We start from the raw sequence: 20,770 nt of genomic DNA on the forward strand, positions 1-20,770 counted from the left end.
CATAGAGATATGATAAGCAATATTTTGTCTTCAAATCTATCTACATGAGTATATATAAAGAAATTGACTAGACCTTTGTTGCTATGTGGACTTGGACTGTCCTGAGTGTTTCCATCAAATGTTCAAACCCAGAGAATATCTCTCTCTTTCTTCGAGGCAACGGTGCGTTTCATTCATTCGCCTGTCGCTATAACCCCCAGGAGGGAGTGAGAGAGTCAAGACTGAAGTCAGCAAATGAGGATCAATCACACATGCTTTGCAGAGAGATGGATGTTCTCTGGTGTTGCATCCCTCCTGTAACCGCACTGATTGTGATGCAACCTCTCCTATTTAATGTTGGCCTACTTTTGTTTCCTACTAACTTCCGAGTGCCCATGGTTGTTGCAAGTCTTAAACTCTAATACTGTTCATTTGCTGTTACAAAATACAAGAAAAGCAGTAAATCTTTATTTAAGGACCTGGAATCAGTGGATAATTTAGATTTTGCTTGAAAATGACTGAAGTGATTAATCCAACATCAAAACACTGTTAACAGTTGCATTTGACCCAGTACTTCTCGAAATCCTAATGACGGCGTCTTCATCATCAGTTCCTCATATTCGTCTCTCTCGCTCACACTCTCCCCTGCTCTTCTCTCTCAGTGTAAACAAACCCAGCTGAGCTCCCTGCTTCCTCATCATGCACTAGCTCCACCCACACAATGAGTCAACAGCCAATCGGCAGCCTGCTGGGCTCTCAGCATTGCCATAACGACAGGCAGGCAGGCAGGCAGGCAGGAGAGCGTAGTAGTGAGGGTGCCCTTGTGGTCGAGTGGCTTAGTGACCTTGCCTGGGCAGTTGTCCATGCATTGTAAATCAGTACGGTTTGCTCCCAGCAGGCTCCTTAGTTCTTATATACAGGATGAGTTTTATTACAAAAAATAAAATATCTGAAACCGCTGAAACTGCTTGTGACTGTGTTTATTTCATTTTACTGTAATAAATCTATAGCAACCTAATGAATACTGTAACTTTTTACTTTGTCGAAAGCTGTTTTTCTAGAATTCTCAGTGTAAAAAAATGTTTTGTTTTCTACTGGATTGAAAGATGACAAAAAATAGCTGGAAAGAAAAAAAACATGCAATAGAACATGACTCAGAGGTACATGTTGTATTTGGTTTGAAATCACCATAAGCACACATCCATAAAATTAGAAACTGTTGAAATCAGGATATAAAGATAAACATCCTTATACACAGACGCACAGATTAAGTGAAAACAGGCACAGTTTTCCCCAGTTCATTCCTACATTAGAACTGCATTGAAGAGAAGACTTTCGTTGACCAAAAGGGCGTGCGTTTAATGTGCAAGCGTGTGTGAAATAACGTGTGATTTTAATGTGTGAAATTGTTACTGTTGTCGCTGCATACCTGCGAATGTGACTCTGGACTTCGATCCTGCTGCTACTCTGAATGCAGCTGCCTCTGCTTCCACTGGCCTATTTACACACCTGCCACACACAAACACAGACACACACACACACACACACACACACACATCCTCACTTTAAACAAATTATGCCCTTACAAAGTATTCCCATATTTACATACTGCACACAGGGATGCACACACTCTCTTATGCGTACAAACTACATATAGCCTCAACCTTGGACAAAAAAAAAACCAAAAACCCACACACACACTTGAAGTATATAAGTACTCAGTGCGATATCATACCCACACAACCACCTGTTATACTTAAACATGCAATGGCTAATCTCTTATATACACAGACACACTTTGCACACACACTCTCCCTCAGTCACCTGCAGCACACTTTCATGTGCGTTCAAGTAGTCTGAGCAAACACACAGGGTCAGTCTGTCTGTCTGCTCTGCCCTTTGGTTTCCCTTTGGCTACTGTTGTAGACTACTACTACACTCATTAACCATGTAGCACAACATTGTCACACACACACACACACACACACACACATACACACACACAGAGAAACCCTTATGCTGCATACCGATTAAAGCGGGACACTAGTTGTTTTACTACTAGATGTCAGTGGCTAGCTCAGGGCTAGCTCTCGGCTGTGCGGTGTGATTTCTACAGGAGTGTGAGTTGTCCTTTCCAGTTTGGACCAGGAGCATTGCCTCGAAAGCCAGATTATTCAGCTGTGAATCGGGCGGCATGTATTGTGTACCATTTTACAGATGCTTTTTGCACAATGTAAGCTCATGGGAAAAATTATTTTTAGACCACAGTGCATCACTTGGCGATGAAATTAAACAGTTCGGCCACTACGAAAGCTGGCTTCAAAGCCTGATGCTCTTCATGGAGGCTCGGCAAAAAGTGCATCCGGTTTCCCATTTTTGATCATGAATTCAGATTGAAACCACCTATTGGTATGGAGAGCTTTTCCCTCATGCAGGCTCAGAGAGTATGAGCCAGTTGTCTTTGAGGTGTCTTCAAGTGCAGGTTGGCTGGAACACAGGTGACATGAGGTGACAAAACAGTCCTCCTGTGCTATATGCAAAGCAGATTCAAGTGGCACTTCCGTGTTATTGTGCATGTGTGCTGACACCTGATTGGGTGCAAAGATCTATCTGTGGGTGTCAAGGCGGAGTCTTGATGGCATAAACCAACAGCAAAACCTGTTATAGGACTGTACATGTCCTCACAGATTCTGGAGTGGCATCCAGGAATCTTATCATTTTGTCATTTTGTCTGCCTGACTCTTTTAGTCTGTCACTGTTAGTTTGTGTGTGTGTGTGTGTGTGTGTGTGTGTGTGTGTGTGTCTTTGTGTGTCTTTGTGTGTTATGGATTAGGGTGTCGTTTAGCTTGACCTTGGCCTGTGCTTATCATACTCTCTGTCAAGTAATTTAAGGCTGGGCCTGAGAAAAAAAATGTTTGTGGACACTTGTCTTGTATATTTGCTGTTAATCTGCGTAACTGCTACCACATGTGGCTGCTCAGATACTCTGAGTGCATCTGCTAACTGATAAATAGCCACACACAGTCTGTTATTAAACTAAGTCTTTGTTTTGTAAATACATACACTGTTATTAAGATTTAAATTTACCCGTCTATATATTCTACCTGAGCTCCTGTCTTTAGGAACATTACATAATTTTGCAGCTCAACTCAGTTTTAGATTTGCAGCTTATCGACAGACAGGAAGTTCAGCTAACCACGGGCAGATCTCGTTCCCAAAAATAACAGCTGCTTTTTACCATGTTATCTATCAGCTAAATCCTGCTCGGTCCTGCAGATGTTTACCTCCTGAAGCAGCTCGTGGATAAGGCAAACTTTGTTTTCAGCCATAAAAATGATATGACATGACACCTTTTATAGCCTGATGTTACCTGTTACGCCAGTGTTAGCAATTCAAACCACTGTTTTACTGTGTATTCAGTGTGTTCTCCCCCCACCAACTCTATCTGTTTTTATGACATGTTCACCCCTCTGTTTTCATCCAGGTAGCTGGGGTGTAGTTTCCCTGTGAGACAGTCAGAGAGAGACAGACAGTCCTGGACACCACCCCCCTCATTCCCTCCCCACCCTTCTCCCACAAAGACATGCATAGCAAAAACCGTAAGTTTGAGCTCCACTCCTCTCCTACTCTCCTTGTGATTTATCCCCCTCTATCTGTGTCTCAGCATCCCCTCACTTGTGTACTCAGATCTGATCTGGGTCAAAAGGTATTTTTAATTGCTGCTCTTGTTTGAACCTCAAACAATAACAGATTGTTTGCGTTTATCACACAAGGACCCTTCAGATGGTGTCAGGCAAGTTGCTAATTAGTGAAAAGTACATTTAATTCATTTGTAACTACTTTGGAGGAAAGGCTCTGACACTGAGAGACACAAGTTGGTGTAAATATCACACTGCACTCTACTATCACTCAACTGAGGTGCTAATGACATGCAAATGAGATCCAAAAAGTACCTATCAGCAGCACACTGGAGGAGTGTGTCTTGTTTGTTGTGTTTAAGTTCTTTGTCTCTGCTTCTGTCTTGACCTGTTTTCAGAGAAGCGCCACGTCTCCCCTGTCCCCTCTCGGAGCCCCGTGGTCCCCATGAAGCCCAAAGCACCGGCAGTGGCCCCCGCTATGGCTCCCAGCTCTGGGGAAATGCTGGCCTTCAGGGTACCTAAAGACTACCCTCACTCTCGCTTCAGCAAGGCGCCACTTGCTGTCTACCCACCGAAGGGGGCACGCAGCAAGTCGTGGTAGGCACATACTTCTCCTTTTCTAGAATTATGACTTTCTTGCGCACGTTCTCACAACATTTTTGAGAGCTGATTTAACCTCACTCCCACTTCTCCTTTCCAGTGTATCTCTTCCAGTCGTGAGCTTGGAGAAGATGCCGTGCCTCAACCGAGCAGACTCTGCCTCACACGTGCGCCTCACCTCCTCCACCTCCCCCTCCCCCTCCTCCCTCAAACCTCTGTCCCTTACTTCCCCGGCCTCCCAGCGGTCTGGCGAGAAGCTCGTGAATGGACGAGGCACCAGCGGACCGTCCACGCCGCGCTCCACTGTGTCTCCGTCCTCTCTGGATGGGCGGCCCAGTCCAGCGCGCTCTCCACTGGACAGGCGGCCGTCATCCACCCCCTCGCCTTCCCCTCTGGACCGGAAGCCTTCCCCGTCACCTTCACCTGCTCACAGATCCGGCGCTCTGCCTTCATCGTCTGCATCGCCTCTGGAGACGAAGCACCAAAACGGGACAAAGACTCCCTCCAGGTCACAGAAAAGGCTCTCGGGTCAGTTCTAAGATGATAAACTTTTAACAATTAAGTCATTTCCCTGCTTTTATTTTTCGCACAGAGTGATCTTGGCCTATGGATCAGAAAACTGATTCGAAAGCTTTTCAGCTTTTCTTTGCTGGAGGAGTTAAATATTTGTCTTTTTTATTAGTTTTACACAAGAATTCTATATACATATGCCCCCACAAGCTCTCCATATCCTTTGGAAAGCTTCCAGGCTGAGCAAACAGGCCAGTGGTTGGGTGTGTTTTGGAAAAGAGGAGACGTATCCCTGTAGATGTCTTTCTCTTTTCCTGTCTCAGCTCTTTTCATTTTAAATGAACATGAACGCATAGCAATGAAGTTAAAAAGATTTGTGATGGATGCCTCAGGGTCTGGTTGTCGGTGTCATGTCTCTCGGTCCAGCTTTTTCTCTTGGTTTGCGCTGTAGTCCCAGCCTCTGATTTACACCCTCTAATTCACAAGCTCCCGCTGCCAGAAAGCTGCCTGTCTTCTTGAGAGATTTCCCCCACCTCCTGCGCGTCTGTATTTTTTCATCCTCTCACTCTCCACCTCCTGCCTCGGCCTCCATGTCTCTCTCTCACACACACTCTTACCCTGGCCTCATTAGTTTTTTTTTTTTGTTTTTTTTATCTCACACACTCTGGTCTACTCCTTACTTCTGGGATTTGATCTTGTTCTTCTGCTTCCTGCGTCGTTTGGTCTCCCTTTCTCACGAGTGTTGGTGTTCACGCTACCCATCATCCTCTCCCTCGACTTCTCCTTTAAATATGTGTGAAGCTGTGAGTGAGCTTGTGAGTTTTGTTTACGTCTAAGAGTGTGTTTGTCACTGTTGTAGATGTGTGCATGTGTGTCCACACCTATCCACCGAGGCTGTCTCATACTGCAAACACAAAAAGATTACAGGGATTATAGGAGAGGCCAGCACTAGATTACAGCCCTCTGACAGTAACACTCTTTAAGATAACCTGCTGACCCGAGATTGTTGTTGTGTGGTGTAACAAAGTTTTCTCTGTGGTTCTGAGCAATGCTTTTGCTTTTGGTAACAGCATAGAACATTCTTTTAACATTAAACTGAGTTTGAACATGTGTCATTTGATCCAAGATGTAAGAACAATTGCAATTGCCAGTTGCAGTTGGTTAATAACAGTCTTTAAACACAAAAAAATAGAAATCAATATGAATATAAATTGTTTTACGACTTAATTCATATTTTTGTATTTCCTGAAGGTGTTTCCTGAGAAGGTAGATGCAAGGCTCTGACTTCAGTGTTAATTAAAATGGTCCCTAAATGAGTTGAACATCAATAACCAACTCAGACCAAATTCAGTGGCAAGGATTGGGAAGATACTGTATACTGGCCAAAACTTCCACACATGACTGGCGGACAAAACATGACAGCTGACATGGGGACAGCTGCAACTACAGTATATTAAACATGATAAAGAAGAACAGTAATAATGAACTAGTGCAGGATCAGACTGTCCTGACAGTATGAAAAGGCCCTGTGTTTTAACAAAAGTCAAAGTCAAACTGAAAAATGTGAGGATAAGTGGACTTGAATTCATAGGTCCATTAACTCACACTCCTTTTATCAATGATGTAAAAAATATATGTATTTTGCCAAGTAAAACAACTCAGCAGAAACACAAGGATAACAAGAAGAAAAGTGATTTGTGTGGCTGAGCTTTACAGAAACAATCTCACCTCATTACGCATCATAAGCAAATAAAGCACAAAAGTCCTGTAATCAACAAAAACAAACAAGCAGGCAAAGTATTGAAAATCATGCATAAAGTAGGCAACATGAAACAGTGAAAACATAAAACAAATCATGTAAAAACTGTAAGTGCCTCAGCACCTTCTTGTTAGAAACAGGCACACTATTGAGCAATATTTTCAGCTTGTATTCGATGCCGTGTACTACTTTTGTAGATGTTGTCGTTTAAGGTTCCCAATACTGGAAAGAGTGGGATCTTAACTGCATGAAATGTTCATGGTTCAACAATAAAAAATCACTGTTTCAGCCGATAACGTATTGCAAATTATTGTTAACATTATCAGTTACAATGACCTCTTAATGGAATGAAAGTAGAATGTTGTTTTGGCTGAACAAATGCTTTGTTGTTATTTCACATGATGTCATGTTCTGTCGCACATGAAACATGATGTAAACCTGAGTGATTGTTTTTCTTAATAACACTAACACAATAGACTTCAACATCACAGATAAGCAAATGCACACTGTATGATAACCGCTGCGATCCTCGTGAAGAGCTGATTATGAAAACACATCATGAGAATGTTCTTTATTAGTCTTAATCTCTGCTGCTTTGTAACGCAAAACACATTTTGGCACAGGAGGAGCTCCTTGCGGTAAACACACACAGTTTTAACACACATCAAAGTACATTTTCCCCTCAGCTTCAGTTCATTAAAGCAGGAGAGAGTTTCCTGAGCTGCCAGTCACAGTTGACTCCTGTCAGGCTGCCAGTGTGTCCTGTCACGAGTGATTTGTCACAGCTTGTGCAGTTTATCTGTTTCAAACTGGAAGCGTTGCTACATTGCTGTCACACAGTGTAGTACTGTTAGACTATAGTGGCCTTAGACCGTGACCAAATGATTGAATGAGCGAGGGAAGATGTCAGTAGATGAATGTCAGTGAGTGAACTGTCGTCTCAAACGCGACAAATTGATGAAGCACTTTGTGGTACTGGAAGTCTCCCACTCCTGGCAAATGTGATTTGATACATGAAGGCAGAAATGACTAAATGATTATCTTTGCTATCTGCCTAATATGTGTTTTTTTTTTTGTTTTTTTTTTTCTTACAGGGAGAGTGTTTGATCCCAACAAGCACTGCGGAGTCCAGGACCCCGAGACTAAACGACCCTGCACGCGGTCGCTCACCTGCAAGGTAACACAAACACAGACACGCGCACTCTCCACACACAATGATAGAGTCCGAACCTTCTTCCTGCCTCCAGTCTGAGGCCTCTGACCAGGAACGCAGCTTTGTTTGTTTATGGGAGTCATAATATTGAAGGGTGGGTGCACTAACATTGCTACCGTAGGAATCCAGCCACAGCTATGATCCCGTCTGCCGCCCTGCCCCGTCTCTGTGATGTGTCTGCACTTCCCATTTCTCTTTTAATTTGGGGTATCAGCGCTAAACCATTATAGGGCCCACACTTCCCTTGATGAGGTAATTATAGATGTTGGATGAGGCTACAACATCTTGTAGCTGTAAAACTCTTATTTTACTGCCCTTTAATTAATTCTAGCAGCCTTTACTAATCACTTCAGACTGGCTGTTAAGTAATTAAACATGTATAAGGCTGGTGTGTTGGTGTCTTTCTGTTTTTTTAGAGTGGTTTGGAAGATTATTAATGTCTGGCAGTCCGAATAACTGCCATGATTTCAAGAGAGGGACCTGGGCCCTGTTTCCCAAAATCATCCTGAGGTTGATCTCTTAGGAGACTAAGAAATTCCTGAACTTGCTGGAGGAACCAAAAAATACATGTTCTCTGAGATTTAATGACCACTGATGCTCTCTGCCAAGTGATATTTCATGTAAAGTAAGTGATGATTTTGAATGAGAAGATGTGTAAGTATGCACAATATCAATTTATTTTTTTTAACCAATTATCTCCTTCTCTTCCTTCTAGACTGTTGGCTGTACATTAATTGTTGTTATTCAGAAAGATTTCAGGTTTAAAGCTTTTTTTGATGACATTTGCGCTCTGTTATCAATGTATTGGCAATACGTGTTACAGCTTACAGGCAGTGAAATTCACCAGGCTACTTTAAAGCATTCGTTGGCCCCCTTGGCTTTGGGGTTGAGACCCTGATCGTGAGCGGCAACGTCTCTGGCTCGAGTCTGGCTGACTTTTGTTGTGTCCCTCTCTCACGCTCATTTCTTGTCATCTCTCCACTATCAGTTATAGAGGCTTAAATGGCTGAAAAATACCATCAAAAAGAGAATTCAGCCCCCTCTGGAGAGCACTTGCTTTTAAGTGCTAGTTTGGGCAAAGACATGTAAAAATTCAAGTGTGTGCAGAAGCCCTCTTTGAAAACTGTTCTCCACTTCTAAGGTTGATCATTGCTAGGAAACGCAGGGCTGTTCAAGTGGCGTTGTGTCTTTTTACTCCATCAATCTTGCATTGTGCCGCCATTTAGTTGGGGAACTCATTAAGAGGCAGGTAAATGGATAAGAACAATCAAAATTTGTGCAGCAGAGCCCAAGGCATCCTCAATGCTGTTAAGGATTTAGCTTCAAATCACTGGATTCTTACATGACCCATAATGCAACTGGATGGCATCTTTCATGAGCCTTTCCTCCCTACTTGGTACTTGCCTGTGTCTTTCAAACACCACACTTCCAGTTTGTGACTCTTTCTGTTATAAATGTGTTGACTCTAGGCTCCGAAAATCCTCATGACAGCACTGTGACAACATCAGTTAAATGTAGCAGAGTTATACTCATAACAAGGAAACGTTTTAAATTAGCGATGTGCCCATTCAAGTTAGTGACTTGTCACAGTGTCATTTAGCCGCTAAGATATTTAATAACTATAAAAGAAGCACCAACTCTCAGTCTGACCGTAGGGTGAGTACAGGAAACATTTGTCCTTCTATTTGGACTATTCGAAAACCAAATGTTTGATGCCTGGTTACCTTCCAGAGTAGCTGGAAGGGTAGACAAGCTCACCATGCACTGGCAATATTTACCCGTGTTAGTGTGGTGTGACGTGAGCAGCAGCATGGTGCAGTGATTACGGAAACTTTCCTGAAACCAGAGAGCCGTGACTCGAGCCCCTGTGAGTGCAACCATCAGCCCTGCTGCAGTATGTTTGAGCTACTCCCTGAAATCCTTGTTGATCAATACTTTCATTAACAAGGCTCCCTGGAAATCACCCAGTATCTCGAGGTGACCATGCTTATTAGCTCACAGGAGGTACAAGTATAAAATTGATGTTAACTTTTTTTTTTTTTTTTTTTTAAATGTCTTTCTTTGTCGTTACAGACTCACTCCTTAACCCACCGCCGAGCCGTCCCTGGCCGAAGGAAACACTTCGACATCCTCCTGGCGGAACACAAGGGGCGACCGAAGGAAGGAGCAAAGGATAAAGACAAGGACGTGACACAAGGAGGAGCAAAGGAAGGAGGAAGTCAGATTAACGCGTCACAAGAGACTGCAAGTCCCGGCAAGCCTCACTGCCCAAACGGGCGACCCTTGTCCACGCTGAAGCTACGGCTGGCAAATGCATACATACCCAGGTAGGGGGTTAGAAGGAGCTGGGTCTTAGTCCGTCAATATAGGATAAAAATGGTTGCCGTAGGTTATGCAACTTGTCAGTCAAACCATGAAGAGAATACTTTTATATTACACATACATTTTTAATGGAGAAATTGCAAAAGATACTTGCTTTCACTTAAGCGAAATGATGTGCCTAGTTACAAGAGAAGTGATGATTAGTCAGTTTTTTGGATAAGAATAAGTCTGAAGGTTGCTGTCAGAGGGGAGGATTCAAATGGTATCCCAGATATCTCTCTGTCTATGTAAAAGAGAAAGTTCCAGTTGGAAGATACTATAAAAGAAACATATTCTAAACAATAGTTGTATTTTCAGTCAGTTTAAACACTGTTTCTATTTACTTACTTAGATTTACCTTTACTGTCTTTTACTTACTAGATATGATGTTTAATGCATTCTCACATCACTGCAGTTTTACTGTACTGGGCTCAGGCAGATGCCAAGGAAACCCTTGTCTGTTCATGTTTTCTCCACCAGGGGGTGCTGTAAACAACAGTGCTAGAAAGGCTTAGAAGATGACAGGTTTGCTGATGTGAAAGTGTTACGAGAGACTCATTTCCTCTTGCTTTTTAGAAGATGAGCCTCTGAAAAAGGAAGTTATTTGGGGATTTGTCACTTTATAAGACATGTTTGTGTCTTTGTCATCTGCTCATTCTGTCGTTTGATTCCTCTCTTCTCTTCCCTCACCTACTGTGCCCTTCCATCCTGTCCACTCCAGGGTTCCAGGCTCCACCACCTCCACCTCCAGTCCTCTGCCCCCGGCGCCAGCCCCCGCCCCGGCCCCTAACCCAGAGCCGTCCCCGCACAGTTGGACGACGGCAGCAGGAGACGGCGGCCGACTATCTAGCGACGAGGGAGACGCGGAGACTCCGGAGGACGCCGACAGACCGGCCTTTCACTGCACCAATCGCCACCCACAGCCTTTAGGGGTAAATACTATTATTACTGCACTGATTTCACGAACAGATGTTTTCAGAGTCTGTAATATTTTATTATTTTTACCCTGGAGGGCCTACTTTAATATGCCATTTAGAGGAATTATTTGTGTTCAGACTTAATTGAAGCTCTTGTTGACTTTTTTTCCAGTGGAAAAAAGAGGTGCAGTTTTAATGTCAGTATGTTGAAAGAGCTTTTCAAAAAGTGGCCGTAGTGTTACTATATTATTTTTCATATAAAAAGCTGATTTCTGCAGTTGAACAAGTGCAAAGGAAAGTATGTCTATCAGGAAACATAAGATTTAAGTCGAGGCTGTTCAGAATCTGGGTCAAGACCAGAAAGGTGATCACAGGAAGGATCCACGACTAATTTCCTGTCTTAATTAGGTTGTACATTATACTGTCATTAAACCAGTGACATTAAAGGTTTAAAGCTGCCTGCTCTAACAGGGTTTATAGTGAAGTCTTCTGTTAGAAACTGGAAAGAAGCATTGATTTTGTAACATTGTCCTTCAGCTTTTTTTAGATTTCTGAACTCGTCACAAGTCAGTGTTAATTAGGTATTTTTTCCGCCTGGTTCCTTTCCATCTATCTCATCTTTCCGTCACTTGATGAGTCTTTTTCATCACACATCCTGCTCCGTCTAAACACCTCTTACTTCCTCCCTCTCTCTCTCTCTTTTTTCTTTGTTTCTCTTTGCATCCTCTTCATTCATCTTCCTGTCTATTTCTCTTTTACCACTCCCTCTCCCTCCACGCCTCAACCCATCCTCCTCCCACCTTATGCCCTTCCTCTTCGTTCTCTCTCCAGTGTTGCGTCTTCAGCAGCAGGCTTATGGGTCGGGGCCACTACGTGTTCGACAGACGATGGGACAGGATGAGGCTGGCACTGCAGAACATGGTGGAGAAACACCTGAACGCACAGATGTGGAGGTGAGCGTCCTTAAACAAATATTCCCACGATGCGCTGTTTTTTAATAAGTTTAGTGTCGCTATGAATGGGTGTAAAAGAAAGAGGAAATGATTTGTTGTACGAGAGAAAGTAATACAGTTATGTGCATAGGCAGGAAGTGTGTTTAATCTTAGATAATGGTGATCAAAAACACAAATACATGAAGAGAAAAGGAGGATGATGATGAAAGGAATGGCACTTTAATTTTGAACATATTGATAAAATCATTTGAAGAGCATCAGCAGCTAATGAGTTAAATATGCAGGATTGGTTAACAAAATTCTACAACATTTTCTCCTCTTCATGAAGAAAAAGAAAAACCGTTCAGTAAAATACAACATATTGATTAGCACTTAAGCTTTTGCACTCTCAATCAATACTTTTAGTTCTCATTTAGAACATCTTCTTCCTCTCCGCAGGAAGGTGCCCCTGGCTCCTGACAGCCTCCTCTCCCTCTCATCCTCCTCTGGCACCTCCCCCGTCACTTCCCAACAGACTCTCTCTCCCGCCTCCGTCCCGTCTCCTCTCCTCTCCTCCCCCTCCAACTCCCTCTCCTACACCGCCGCGTTCCCTCAGTCGGCATCTGCGGCCGGGGTGTTCAGCATTCGAGACGCCGCACAGCCCGTCGCCCCAGTTTCCGCGCTGGGTAAAGCCCGTAACGGCACGCATAAAGCCAGCCGCCCATCCAAAGACGCTGAGGACTCGGCTACAGGGTCCAAGAAGAGAAAGAACTCTTCCTACTCCTCCTCCTCAGCCTTTTCTTCTTCCTCCGTGTTTCCGACTGTGGATAATCACAAGAGGAACGGCAGCAGCTATCATCCAACGTTACAAGGTTCAGGAGGGGTAGCAGCAAGTCCAGCCAGGAAAAAGGGACTCGGGCGTGGGGGGAGCGGGCTTTGGAGCGGCGCAGACGATTGGCTGTCCAGAGCTGAAGGGTCTCATAGCCACAACTCACAAAACAGGTGGGTACAGGACAGTGAAAAGTTTAGACAGTTACAGAAACTAATGCGATCTTAAGCTTGTGTTGTCAAGAAGAGCATCAGCTAAATGTGCTCAACATATCACCACCCAGATAAAATCTTCTTTTCTTTATTGGTCTAACAAAGGAAGGGATCCTCGCCAGGGCCGCATACAAACAACACAATACAGGCTCAGCTCAGCACGACGTAGCACAGTATGTAGAGAAACAGGGTGATTTATTAAAAGTGGAGCAGTGTGTAAACATAGAGGACAGTGCCAGCAGTGCAGAGGCTGTGATGACAGGTGTTTGGCTTTCCTCTAGAATATACAGTACTATGAAATCTGCTCGGAGGATTTTATACGACCCCAAATGGATCCTACTGTACAGTGAAAAGTCAACCAGAGCGTATAGTGTATTATTAATGCCAATTTCCTCCTCAGTCGTGAACTTGGCACCATCAGTATACCCTACTCGGCCAACAAGGAGCCTGCCTCTGCGGCCCATCAGCCCCTGGCTCCCCCCTCTGGACCTTTGGCATATGGGGGAGGAGCGGAGGGGAGGAAGAGGAGGAGTCCAAGCTCCTACAGAGGGAAGGCCAGCAAGCTGAGCAGGCCGGGTGGACTGGAGAGCCTCTTTGGGAATGGGAGCGATGGTGGGGGCATACTGGCTTCAGGGCCTGAGTCCCCGAGACAGGTAGGAACCCCCTTAATGAATTCTACTGACTTTTGTTAATCTCCTTACCTTTCCTCTACACCACCATCGGGTCAAAATTGTACTTTGGTTTATGAGCAAATACCTGCAAAAATGAACACATTCCCATCAGAGTTGTACTTTATGTTCAGTGCTAATATTGCAACTGTTATGCTGACACACTAAGTAAAGGTGCTGAACAGGGTAAACATTGTACCAGCATAGCTTTAGCCAGTGAAGTAAGAAGTTCTCATCATGCACTTGAGTATTACTCGCAGTACCACGGTGTAGAAATACTCTTTTACAAGTAAAATACTTAAAATTCTACTGAAGGAAATGTAGAAAAGTATTTGCATCACTATATGCTAAGAACACCAAAAACAAAAGTAGTCATCATACAGAAATGACCAATTTCAGAGTAATACTGATAGATACTGATGCATTTATGTATATGATACATCACCTAAATGTTGCAGCTTATAAAGGGCTAATTCAGATTACTTTATATTACCATTTAGTCTTATACTTATTGAGCTATTATAATGCATCATCATTTATTTGTTGATAATATCCTGTACTGTTGATCTTTATCTGCAAAGTAGAACATTAATGAATGTGGTGGAATAAAAAGTACAATATTTGTCTCAGCAAGTACCTCAATGTTGAGCTTAAGTAGTTGAGTAAATGTACTTGGTTACCTGCCACCACTGGCATCAGCACGTTTATACTGTCACCGTGAGCATGTTATATGCTGACAGTCACACACACTCAAATCACAGCTCTGCCAAGCTGCTAGCGCGGCTGTAGACTCTTATCCTTGTTAAACTGTCAGCAGTCTGGGTTATAACAGATGTAATGCTACAATTCTGCCAATCTGTGTCAGTACATATAAAACCAAACTGCCATTAAAGAAGTATTTCACTACTGGAAAGATGTACCTGCTTAAAAGTGGGCTGTCTGCTCTGTAAATAGTGAATCTGAAATTGGTGCTCCATGGTCGTTTTGCTCAAAAGGCAGAAAACCTATAACAATCAGAATGCACTGTGTGGTCCTAATTTTTGCTAGTTGTCCGTCATGAACCAGGAAACAGTAAGGTGGCCAGCTGGTAACAAACAAGATGACATAACATCCAAACAGCACACTAACATATTTCTGAAACATTTCGGCGAGAAATAAACAATGAACAGCATTGTGGTTCATATTTTATTAGCCTCTCTTGTTTTACATACTCTGCGTGTCCATTGATTTGGCATACAAAAATACAGAAGCACAAATTGTATCTCAGAAAATAATCCTGAACTGCATCTCGCCAGATGATGAGCTTTGTGTCATCTGGTGTTTTTTGCTGGCAAAAGGAGCAGGGAGCTCTGGGAATGGAGTAGAATGGAAAGAAGTTTACCATTATTCAGTTGCATATGCTACCAATATTGTGCTGAAGCAAATCTGTTTGAAAGTCAGCATTACTGCAAATTGGCAATTTAATTTTCAGTTTCTAAAATACATTGATGATAAAGTAAATCATCACTCTACAAACTAATTCAAGTCACTTTGTTGCTCACTACAAAGTTTTATGTAGCTCTCCAAAAAATTGTGAGTTGTTTTACACACACAGGAAAAACCCAACAGTAAATCAGCCTCTGTCTTCTTCTCCCTGTAGGCCAAGTTGCATCACTGACAGAAACCAGCTCCATGGACTGAATGTTGGGCAGCTGTTCAGGCCACCACCGTTTGTGACCTTTGACCCCACCACTCTTCCGCTGACGGCACCAATCAGACTGCTTCATCTGGGCGATGTCACCCCTATTTACCCAGTGACAGTTCGGTTCACCCCCTGTGACATCGGGGCTCTCTCTGGAGCCCACACAGTTGGCAGGCACTCACTTCCACTCTTCCACCACCCTAATTATGGAGCGTTTTGATGGAAAGCTGCTGCGCTATCACTGTGGTCACGGTCTTTACAGAACAAGACGGTGGAATCCAAAAAAACTTCTCCTCTGTAAAGGGAATTTGCCTCGCAATGTTTCCAAGGCATTGTTGACAACACCACCACTGTACAATTTTTGTAAACAATCAGAGTTTGTGTTCTGGTTGTTTTCCTGGTTGCTGTGTCCGCTCAGCTGATGAGGAAAAGAGGTCTGTGATTGTTTATGGGAGTTAAATGGTTGAAGGACCTACTGACACGGCTACTGTAGGATTAAGCCTTCAGCTATACCAGCTCTAATGACCCCCTCGTTACCGCTTTCCTCTCTTTCTCTGGTTTTCAATTTCCTCTCTTCCTCAACGATGGAAGAGAGAGAGCAGCAGCTGTAGTAGCTGGGTTTTATCCAGCTCCTTCTCCCCTCTCAGTACCTTTTCTTTCTGTCTCACCACATTTTTTTAACATCACACATCTTTGTCAACATCTCTACAATTCTCTTTTTTCCTTCCTCTCCCTCATCTCCCTATCCAATCCCAGCATGCCTGTGTTCAAAGTGCACTTACTGCCCTCGCTTCCCTTCGCTGCCCCCCTCGACGGCTCCAGAACGGTCTCCTGCAGTGCCACGCCAGGACCTGTTCGCACAAGGGAAGCAACGAAATTGCGTCTGTGTTAACAATGACGCCACGTGAATGCATTGTATTTTTGCTATCGGAAGAGATGTTGAAGATAGTTTTCTTTCATGTTGCGAGAAACACAAACTCCTTCCTGTGTGTCAGGAACCAAAAAGGAATTATTACTACGGTGTTGGATCTCTCTCTCTTTTTTTTTTTTTTTTTTGTACAATAATTTATCGTTCTGAAATGATCTTCTAACTGACCAGCAAGGTTTGAGCTACAGAGACTTTTTGAGCAAAAAATAATTTCTATGCCATTTAGAAGAAATGTTGAAAGTATTATGCTGAGTTTGTATTGTTTAAAATGTGTACATATCTGTTATTATTTTTGTATTTATTAATAGTCCCCCCCCCCCTTAATTTACATGTGCTAAAGAGAGGGAGTGTTTGCCCTCCCAGCGCGGTTCGGGTGTAATAATCTTGATGAGATTGGCCTGGTTTCTCAAAATCTTCAAGAATTAGTTCATTAGCAAGTTTTAAATGAATGCTAATTAATACTCAAACACAACCAAACACGAACTTTGACTGAGGCTGCTGTGTATTTCATTTTTCTTTCAACTGCAGCCTGTGGTCAATTCTAAATCTTTTTTTTTTTTTTTGCAATATTACTTTGAGGTCATATTAAGGGGCACTATGTAGTTTTGGAGAAGAATTTTAATATTTACAATATTAATGAGGTAACAATACAACCTCAGAATAGACCAGCTGTTCTCAGAGGAAAATAAGGTCCCCAGAACATTGATTGAAGCTGGAAGTGTGTTAGGCTCCGTCAGATATAAACAAAGTAAGACAGAATTAAATGTAAAGTTTGTTTATTTAATTTGTTTAGATTTAAAAATCTGATTAAAATTTCTTCCTCAAAATGACTTTAAGTAAGTAAAGAAGATGCTTATATCTATTTACTGTATTTGTCAAATTTGACACTTAATGTTGTCTCCTTTCATAAATGTGCAAATGGTGAAATCTGTTCAAACAGTGTTTTGCTGATAGAAGTTGTAGGGTAAGGTTAACTTAAAGTTGCACATAGGCAGCCACTATGAAAGCTGACAGTTTTTAATCAGGAAAGAAACAACTTCAAGTATTAAATTTAATGTTGAATATACAAGAAAGCAAGAATGATTTACAATTTACTGGAGCCATTTTGCACATTTTTGTAGGTTTCTCGTCACTCAACAATTGTGATTTACTTAATTTTTTTTCTTTAAGTTGGTCTGGCGATATTGCAGTTAAAAATTCATTGGTGAATGATGTTGAAACATACTGTGTGTTCACAAACATCCACTGCTTTTCTTGGCATGTAAGAGGGGACCCAAACACATAATTTGCATTGCAGTGAACAAAATGGAAATCAGTGTGTCAGCTGAGTAGGCGTTCTCTCACTGCGTCCCAGGACACGTGCGTACACACTGCTGAAAGAATGTGGTCACATGGGGCTCGGACAGCCTCTGAATGAGGTCTCAGTGATTGGATCTCAATCCATTTCCGGTGCAGTCACACCTGTACTCAGATCTGTCCATGCCTGTTAATGTGAGGTGTAAACAGGGCCTGATTATAGTAAAGTACTCTGCACTATCCCTTAGATTATACTGTTTTCTGTATGCTATGCTATGTTAAGCAGTTGTATACTGCCTTCATCAACAGAGTTTGCATCACATGACCCCGAGCCTCATTTATTCAAGACTTTCTCCTCTTATGATGTCAAATTTAAGAGTTGATGGTCCAAAATATCAGTTGATAGTGATGTCTTTATTCCAGTATTCTTAATAGATGTGTGTTTTGGCTTTCGCTAATGAACCAACAAGGCCGATTTTGTGAAACCAGGCCCTGGTTAGTATTTACATATAAAGGCCCCCCACATTCCTGTTTACCTGTGGTTCCACCCTTGTTCATACTTCTTCCATTGTTCAAAACTATAACTATATTTTTAAGCTGTTTTTATCTTCCAGGACCGATTGGTTTAGTCTCTGTGTGATAATGCTTGGCTGCTGTGTGTGGGGAAAATCAAAGCCAGGTCAAAATGCTTTCACTTACTTCCCAGCTGCACCCATCAGGCCTGGTACCATTTCATCTCTGGTGGCTCAGCAGTTCACTGCGCTGAAAATGCAGCATAGTCGTCCTGAGAGGTGCAAAACAAGCGCTGTTTGAAGAGACGTAGATTTAGTTTAAAGGTGCAGTATGTAAGAATGAGCCACGGGTCGAATTCAAAACAAATAATGGGCTAACTGCTGCTAATTGTCGCTTTCCTTAGCTGGTTAGCTAAGTTAGCTGTGCAGCTAGCAATTCAGACTGGTAACTCAGGGCCATGGTGTTGGTGTTGACACTATAAGTACAGGAGTGTTGGACGGGTTGGGTTAGCAATTTTATATTTTTTCACTTTTTCAACTACCATTCTAACATATTGCATCTTTAAAAGCACAATATGTAAGAAATTGCTCCCCAGTCAAATTCATACTTAAAACAAATAGCAGGTAGCATATCACCAGAGTAAACGTGAACTGTAGCTGTTGTAAGCTCAGTTAGCCGTGCAGCAAGCTGTCCTTCCAGTCAGGACCATACTCAAGAGGCCTGATCTGTACTATCTACTATCGTATCTTGAGATACACAGTGGTATTACATGACAGGAAGGGCCAGCCCTAGGTGTTAAGCATGCTAACTTCAGTTCATATCTCTGCAGCACAATACATTGTCACCTTCTGAAAAAAATGTAAAAACTAATATTTCTTCACATTCTGTTGATAATTTCAGTTAAATTTTAACATTTTGTATTAAAAGTCCTACATGATGCACCAAGGGAAAATTCATGACTAAAGCTGCAATCTTGTGCATATTTTCAATAGCAGCTCACTACAACAACTTCTAAAATTACACATTTAGCACGGTTAAATTAAACTGATGAAGTCACATTGTGTAGTAACAAGAAAAATGAAATGTGAGAGGATTTCCTTGCTTAAAGCTGGTATCATGGATGCCATAATGTGTCAAAAAAGGTAAAAGCCTTAAAATTGTCTCTTTTCTATTCTGTTTGGTGTTGCTGATGAAGGTAAAGTACCTGAAAGCATTTTGATTTGCTTGATGGCCGCATGGAGCTGTGAGTGACGCTCCTTCCTGGTACGTGTCAACTGCTTTTGTGGAATTAACATCAAGGATTCGTAGTTTTTTATTTTATTTTAATTTTTTTTGTATTCTTTTGTCTCAAAAGCATCTAAGCACTAATGATGAATTAAATTGTACATAACCAGTCATATTTTTGTTATGCTTCTCCCAAGTGCTTCCTGTGATGACACTTTATTCATCAGCGTGTGAGATCGTCTAACAGCTCTTAGATCAGTTCAGTGATGCTCGCTCGGTGGTCTTTATTTTTACCATAGATACACATTGTTTATCAGTAAACTGGGTAACATGCCTTCAGAAACATTATAGACAAATCTCTTGGATTTATTTACAATTCTCTCGGTTCAACGCAACATCCCAAGAGATGTTCTAGTGTGTAGATGATTCATGTTGGTTTAGTGGCTGCAAACATGGTTTAAAAAATACTTTTTCCGCTCTTTTCACTTTTTTTTTTTTTTTTAGATCAAAGATGGCGGTCTTAGCGCGAAGATGTTTTTGGGAAATGCCATCTGGACTTATTGTTTGTAGTAATAGAAATGGGGAATATAAAGTCTGTTGCAGCTAAAACTAAGATAAAAGCTCATGGATGTTGATGTTCAGAGCAGTTGTATATTGTATTATTTGCTGTTGAGTTTAATGGAGGTATTAACAGTTTTTTTTAAACCCTCCCCTTTCCTTTTTTTGCACTTTGTCATAATGCCCAGATCTTTAATCTACTTCTATTTATATAAATATTTGAGATATGAAAAAAATCTATATCTATATATTTGTAAATGTGTTTCTGGCAACTACAGTAAAAGAAGATGAAGAGTTTATTTGTGGTGAGTTGGCACGTCGACCAACGCACTGTTGTTGTTTGTTGTATCTGATCCAAGCTGTGGTGAATGTCTGAAAAAAGCCTTGTAAGAGTTGGGATTTATTCCGTCTCACTGCTGTTGGATCAGAAAATGGATTTCCCATCAAATCAACTGAACACTTGCTGTAAAAAGAAATGGTCTTATATCCAAGCTTTTATTAAATGATTGAAAGTGGGTTGTTGTGTTATTTGTAAATCAAAGATGCAGCTTTTAAGTTGGAAAGGAAACTGACGATGAATGTTTGTTTTGTAAGTATGTAAATTTCAAATATTCTGTCAGATGTTTTTTACATGATGTTGTGGTGCTGGAGAAGAGCAAAAAAATGATTCTGTGACTGTCAGTTTTTCACAAAGGAGCTTGAATTACATATTTTGTGCTTACGGTTTACCAGATGCATCAGTAATTGCCTTTTTATTCGTCTTGAAAAAACTGTCTGCTTCTAAAACTTGGAAGCATCCTGAGTACAGCGTTGGTGAAGGCTTCCAGCACTAGTAGTGCCTGACTCCGCCTTAATTCTGGCCAATCCAAAAATGGACAGAGGTGAGGTGTGTGGTGGTTGCTGATAGCAAGCTAGACTACTAGCATCCAATTGTCACTCAAAGGCACGATGT

General features: G+C 42.0%; 1 protein-coding gene across 3 annotated transcripts in view; it reads left to right on the forward strand.

Annotated features, from left to right (window-relative positions):
• Window positions 1–20,333, forward strand: part of atxn7l1 (ataxin 7-like 1) — a 32,107-nt gene extending 11,774 nt beyond the window's left edge. For 2 of the 3 annotated variants that reach the window (XM_037121637.1, XM_037121636.1), the window contains exons 4-13: window positions 3,464–3,578; window positions 4,016–4,214; window positions 4,318–4,745; window positions 7,581–7,663; window positions 9,773–10,026; window positions 10,782–10,992; window positions 11,809–11,930; window positions 12,369–12,911; window positions 13,351–13,603; window positions 15,258–20,333. In XM_037121637.1, coding sequence (XP_036977532.1) covers window positions 3,563–3,578; window positions 4,016–4,214; window positions 4,318–4,745; window positions 7,581–7,663; window positions 9,773–10,026; window positions 10,782–10,992; window positions 11,809–11,930; window positions 12,369–12,911; window positions 13,351–13,603; window positions 15,258–15,275 — 2,127 coding nt within the window. In that variant the 5' untranslated portion in view covers window positions 3,464–3,562 and the 3' untranslated portion in view covers window positions 15,276–20,333. The remainder of the gene's footprint in view (window positions 1–3,463; window positions 3,579–4,015; window positions 4,215–4,317; window positions 4,746–7,580; window positions 7,664–9,772; window positions 10,027–10,781; window positions 10,993–11,808; window positions 11,931–12,368; window positions 12,912–13,350; window positions 13,604–15,257) is intronic. The other variant, XM_037121638.1, reaches the window with a different exon arrangement.
• Window positions 20,334–20,770: the final 437 nt, after the last annotated feature.

Source organism: Acanthopagrus latus, chromosome 14 (genome assembly GCF_904848185.1).
Source record: "Acanthopagrus latus isolate v.2019 chromosome 14, fAcaLat1.1, whole genome shotgun sequence".
Lineage (NCBI taxonomy): Eukaryota > Metazoa > Chordata > Actinopteri > Spariformes > Sparidae > Acanthopagrus > Acanthopagrus latus.